General features: G+C 44.6%; 1 protein-coding gene and 1 long non-coding RNA gene across 3 annotated transcripts in view; one reads left to right on the plus strand and one right to left on the minus strand.

The window, feature by feature from the left end:
• Positions 1-6025, minus strand: part of LOC140273964 (uncharacterized) — a 145116-nt gene that overhangs the window by 48203 nt on the left and 90888 nt on the right. The gene's annotated exons all lie outside the window — the stretch shown is intronic.
• Positions 696-3325, plus strand: LOC140273575 (heat shock 70 kDa protein 1). 2 transcript variants are annotated; one of them, XM_072369188.1, is made up of 2 exons: positions 696-864; positions 1351-3325. In XM_072369188.1, exon 2 carries the CDS (start codon positions 1380-1382, stop codon positions 3297-3299), a length of 1920 nt encoding a protein of 639 aa, XP_072225289.1. In that variant the 5' UTR covers positions 696-864; positions 1351-1379; the 3' UTR covers positions 3300-3325. The 2 variants fall into 2 exon arrangements, with proteins under 2 accessions (XP_072225289.1, XP_072225290.1); XM_072369189.1 differs by having other exon boundaries at positions 1357-3325.

Raw genomic sequence — 6025 nt, forward strand, 5'->3', positions numbered from 1 at the left:
GAGCTGATCATCAACGCACCAAATCATGAATAAAAATACACAGTAACTACTAAATAATATAGTCTGAATAGAAGAAAAAAGGCCCAAAGGCTTATATTTTATGAATTATTTTGAATTTTCAAGCAATTGTAGTAAATATCAACAGATTGACCTCACTTTCAAATATAAATATCCAAATTTATATGTAAATGTTGATTAAATGTCTCCTTTTCCAAACAGACGCTGTGCTCCAAGACTCCATTTAAGAAACGACCGTTTTAAAGCATTTCTGGTCTCCTGGTTTTTGTACAGAGTTGTAAAAAGAGTCCAGCAACTCATTTTAATCTCTAATGTCCTCTAATCATTTCGGCATGGATTAAATCTTGTTATTCAAAAAAAAAATATTTGAGATTTTAATGGAATAATATTAAGAAGAATTCGATCAACGGTTGGTTTTAAAGTAGATTTGTGTCCTGATTTATTTGAATTTTTCACGGAGCTTTTAAACATCACTCTGTCTATATTCGCTGTCACTCTTACTGTATTCAGAAGATGAATCCTAAATGACCTAAAACTATATTTTTCTGATTAATACTTTTAACGATTTCTCTGAGCGACGAGAAGCGAGTAGAAACTTCTCGCGGATGACGTCATGACGCAGAGCGCCGCACTGACCTGTGATTGGACAAGAGAGTCAAGGGAAAGCTCAAGAAACAACGAGAAAGGAGCGAAGAAGAATAAAAACGGTGCTGGTGGTGAACACCGGCAGTTCAGAGAAGAAGAGAGCCGAGAAGAGACACTGAAGACTACAGCTGAAGACGAGCTGCGCAGCGGAGAGGAACTGATTTCAATTCTAATCCAGCTTTATTTGACCTTCCATCCAGAGTAAGTACTCATCTAAAGTTTTCCCTGTTTTAGGTCTACTTCTAGATATTTTTCTGTTTGTTAACGCCAAAAGAAATAATTTGCTGCTACTAAGTGACTTTATTTAAAAAATGAACATCTTTTTATCTAATCATACTTGTTTTGAACAGTAAGAATATAAGAAGCTCTGACTTATCACAGAACTGTTCAAATCTGTCAGTAACTCGGTTTTCTGCCTACTTTGCGGTTCTGTAACATTAAAGCGAACAGAAGCTTTTTATGTGTATCTAAATAATTGAGTCTTGTTGCAGATTTAACAGCTTAATGGTTTAGTTTCTGTTCTTTCTTGATATATTTAACTCATGTGATTTGAAGCGATGCATTCACTCTGAATGACCTCAGTCCTCTGATGCTGGGACTCAGTTTGTGACAGAAAACAGCTGAAGCTCCAACAGCTGCTGCAGATGTTCCCTTTCCTCATGCTCCTCCTCATTTGTGTCTCTGCAGCTTTAGGACACAAAGCCAACTCAGCCAAGATGCCTGCAGCTAAAGGCGTAGCGATCGGCATCGACCTGGGCACCACCTACTCCTGTGTGGGGGTTTTCCAGCACGGGAAAGTAGAAATCATCGCCAACGACCAGGGCAACAGGACCACCCCCAGCTATGTGGCCTTCACCGACACCGAGAGGCTGATTGGGGACGCAGCCAAGAACCAGGTGGCTCTGAACCCCAGCAACACTGTGTTTGATGCCAAGAGACTGATTGGAAGAAAGTGTGATGATCCAGTGGTGCAGGCGGACATGAAGCACTGGCCCTTCAAGGTGGTTTCAGAGGGAGGGAGGCCCAAAATACAAGTAGAGTACAAAGGGGAGGACAAAGCCTTCTACCCCGAGGAGGTTTCCTCCATGGTCCTGGTGAAGATGAAGGAGGTCGCCGAGGCCTACCTGGGCCAAAAGGTGTCCAACGCCGTCATCACAGTCCCGGCGTACTTCAACGACTCCCAGCGACAGGCCACTAAAGACGCAGGCGTCATCGCGGGACTCAACGTCCTGAGAATCATCAACGAGCCCACGGCGGCCGCCATCGCCTACGGTCTGGACAAAGGCAAGTCGGGAGAACGCCACATCCTGATCTTTGACCTGGGCGGGGGCACCTTCGACGTGTCCATCCTGACCATCGAAGACGGCATCTTCGAGGTGAAGGCCACGGCCGGAGACACTCACCTGGGCGGAGAGGACTTTGACAACCGCATGGTCAACCACTTTGTGGAGGAGTTCAAGAGGAAGCACAAGAAGGACATCAGCCAGAACAAGAGAGCCCTGAGGAGGCTGCGCACAGCTTGTGAGAGGGCCAAGAGGACCCTGTCCTCCAGCTCCCAGGCCAGCATCCAGATCGACTCTCTGTTTGAGGGCATCGACTTCTACACCTCCGTCACCAGGGCTCGCTTTGAGGAGCTGTGCTCCGACCTGTTCAGGGGAACCTTGGAGCCGGTGGAGAAAGCCCTGAGGGACGCCAAAATGGACAAGGGCCAGATCCACGACGTGGTGCTGGTGGGAGGCTCCACCAGAATCCCCAAGATCCAGAAACTGCTGCAGGACTTCTTCAACGGCCGGGAGCTGAACAAGAGCATCAACCCGGACGAGGCGGTGGCCTACGGCGCCGCCGTCCAGGCCGCCATCCTCTCCGGGGACGCCTCGGGCAACGTTCAGGACCTGCTGCTGCTGGACGTGGCGCCTCTGTCCCTGGGTATCGAGACGGCCGGAGGGGTGATGACGTCCCTGATCAAACGCAACACCACCATCCCCAGCAAACAAAGCCAGGTGTTCAGCACCTACTGTGACAACCAGCCCGGGGTCCTGATCCAGGTCTACGAAGGGGAGAGAGCCATGACCAAGGACAACAACCTGCTGGGCAAGTTTGAGCTGACGGGAATCCCACCCGCTCCCAGAGGGGTCCCGCAGATCCAGGTCACCTTCGACATCGACGCCAACGGGATCTTGAACGTGTCGGCGGTGGACAAAAGCACCGGCAAAGAGAACAAGATCACCATCACCAACGATAAGGGCCGCCTGAGCCCAGAGGAGATCGAGAGGATGGTGCAGGACGCCGACAAATACAGAGCTGAGGACGACCTGCAGAGGGACAAAATGGCTGCCAAGAACTCCCTGGAGTCCTTGGCCTTCAGCGTGAAGAGCAGCGTGCAGGACGAGAGCTTGAAGGGCAAAATCAGCGAGGAGGACAAGAAGAAGGTGACTGAGAAGTGTGAGGAGACCATCACCTGGCTGGAGAACAACCAGCTGGCTGAGAAAGACGAGTACCAACACAAGCAGAAAGAGCTGGAGAAAGTGTGCAACCCCATCATCAGCAAGTTGTATCAGGGAGGGACGCCCGCCGGTTCCTGCAGAGAGCAGGCAGGGGCCGCCAGCCAGGGGCCAACTATTGAGGAGGTGGACTAAAGCCGCCTTAATGTGGGCTCTGAGCTCTGTTTCACTCTGAGTTCATGCCTCAGGGATGTTTCAGCTGTACAGACAGTTTAAGAGCTGGAAATACTTTGAACTGAATCTATAAATATATATTTAATGTCAGTTTGTTTGTAATGTGGAATAAGACTTTGGATTAGTGCCATCTGAGCGTTTTCATCTCTGCTGTGCTGGACGTTGCATTGAAGATGAAAATTAATTAGAATAACTAAAGTTGTTCTTGTTGCTCTTTTTCAAATATCAGACGACCGACTTAAAGCTACAGACCCGCTTTAGTTTTCATTCGGAGGAAAATGAACTTTAAATGTGTTGAAGAAGCCACAGCTGAATATTTCTGGTTTTTATTCATATTTACATGTGAAATTTGGTCATTTGCTGTTCAGTTCTTATAAAGAGAAATTAAATTTTTTTCTATTTTTAGTTTGATCTAAAACAAAAAAAAAAAGAACACTGATTCAAATAATTTATTTCGGCAGATTAATCACATTTAAACTTTCCTTCTCCCCCCATAAACTGAGATAAAATAACAGCATTTTTACCTTCTTCCTCCTTGTTGGTACAAGCAGCACAGTGTGCTTTAGCACCACTAGATGTCGCAGTTTAACTGTGTTACTTTAGCAGCCTGCATGACACGTTTCATCAGGAAACACGAGGTTTTTTTTCAGATGCTTCAGAGATTTCCTCCTGAGACTCTGAACCAGTCCAGCTGCTCTGCAGTCCTCTGAGGGATGACAGCTGATGGATGGAGTCGACACAGTCATTAACATTTTGGTCATTTAATCTTTAAAGAGTCATATTGTAAAAGCTCCTCCTTTAACGTAGAAATGTGATTTTTAGAATAATGAACTGGCATGAAAAGTAGTGAAAGCTGCAAAGGATGGATGTATTCAGGTCCTTTACTTAAAGAATATGGAATAGTTTCCTCCAGATGTAAATGATGCCTCAATGATAAACGTGTACAAAATGTATTTATGTCATTCTGTATCTTATAGACTAAATCCAATCAGTTTTAACAGATCTAATGTGCCTTTTAATTGAATAATTATATGTTTTCACACTCCAGATTTACAGTGTACTTCCCACTTTTGTAGTAATACCTGCTTCTGTGAATCTGTCTGTTTTAAATAAAGATTTACTGGACACCTCTGAAATAGTTAGTTTCCAATCAACCTGTTTCTGCATTGCTGCCAGCGTCTTCTTACCAGACGTCTTATTTCCAGCATTACGGACACATGTAAGCCTGATCTGGGCACAGCCCAAAGTTTATGAGCTTACATGACCCAAAGATATGCAGATTTGTGCCATGTCTGTTCGATCTGTGGATGAGTTGAAGCAGCTTCGGTCTTTCAGGGTCAAATCTGAGCTAAAAAGATAGTGTCCATGCTGGCTATACTTGGGCCAAGCATTCTTTTCTGTCTGGGTTTGCATTTGGAACAAATTACTTCTTTCCATAACAAAAGTCCATTCCAAAAGTCCTGATCCAGTCCTCATTTCTTGCTGTTTCCTTCCTGCAATCTTTAAAGTGTCCTGATCAATAAAATGACCACATATGAACTCATATCAGAGGTAAATTTGACTTTTTGCTTTGGACATTTTCTGCTTTTTCACTCATCTTCAGTCCTTGTACCTGAGTTATTCTTTTTTAAGCCACTTAACTCTGACCTTTGACCCATTCAGGCAGAAAAAAGGCTCCTAACTCAAGGGATGAACCAGTGTTGTGTCGACACAGAACAGACAACTTAGCAAAGAAGCCATTTTAAACTGGATCTTTAGGCACTTTGTTACCAGCAGCCTGTCACAAAGACACATCATTTGTTCCCATTTCTTTAGCTGCATCTATGAAAAACAGCAAAGAAAACACAGTTTGACAGACAGAAAATAGGATTTCTGCAGCAACAAGGTGATTCCCAAAGAGCTATTAGCTGAAAACTTGGCATATCTCAGCATGGTGTGCAGTGTGTCCTTAAAACATTTGAGGAAACTGGACAAGTGGAGGACAAAAGAAGAAGTGTCAGGCCTAAAAAACTATCTACAGCAGATGAACGGGATCTGAAAGTGATGTCCTTAAGAAAGAGGAAAAAATCCAGCTGTGACCTGACAGGACCTGAGAGATGCATCTGGACCTTCAGCTGATCCATCTACTGTTGGCCCAAGCCTCATCAGAAATGGTCTCCATGGAAGGGTGGCTGTCAAGAAGCCGTTCTTAAGGAAGGGAAACAGGGAGAAAAGGCTGAGCTGTGCCAAATGACACAAGAAGTGGACTGAAAATCAGTGGCAACAGGTCTTATGGAGGGATGAATCCTCCCCAGAGCCCGGACCTCAACATTATTGAAGCAGTGTGGGATCATCTGACAGAGAACGGAACAAAAGTTATTCAAGGCTAAATGTGGGTCACAAGAAAAATTATACAAGCTCGTCCTGTTTGTACATAATATTCAAATCTATTACACTTGCAGCCTGTTGTAAAATTTCCGAATTTATGTTTTCGTAATTTTCGCTGTTAAACAAACTCAAAAATAATTATTTTGGGTAAAGCAGATATATTCCTGGTTCACAGCGTCTCAATGTTCAGTCTTGTATAAACTAATCACCAACTCAAGCCTTCCAGCGACTGTACCAGATTATTAACATTATGTAGGTCGGTGTATTTATACCCTTTTATTTGTGAAGCGGAGCCCTCACCGGAAATAGAATTAACCGGT

This window comes from Leuresthes tenuis, unplaced genomic scaffold (genome assembly GCF_036924035.1).
Source record: "Leuresthes tenuis unplaced genomic scaffold, fLeuTen1.0.hap1 SCAF_17, whole genome shotgun sequence".
Lineage (NCBI taxonomy): Eukaryota > Metazoa > Chordata > Actinopteri > Atheriniformes > Atherinopsidae > Leuresthes > Leuresthes tenuis.

Excerpts from the sequence above, each read along its gene's own strand:
- LOC140273575 (XM_072369188.1), top strand. The coding sequence starts at position 1,380 with ATGCCTGCAGCTAAAGGCGTAGCGATCGGCATCGACCTGGGCACCACC.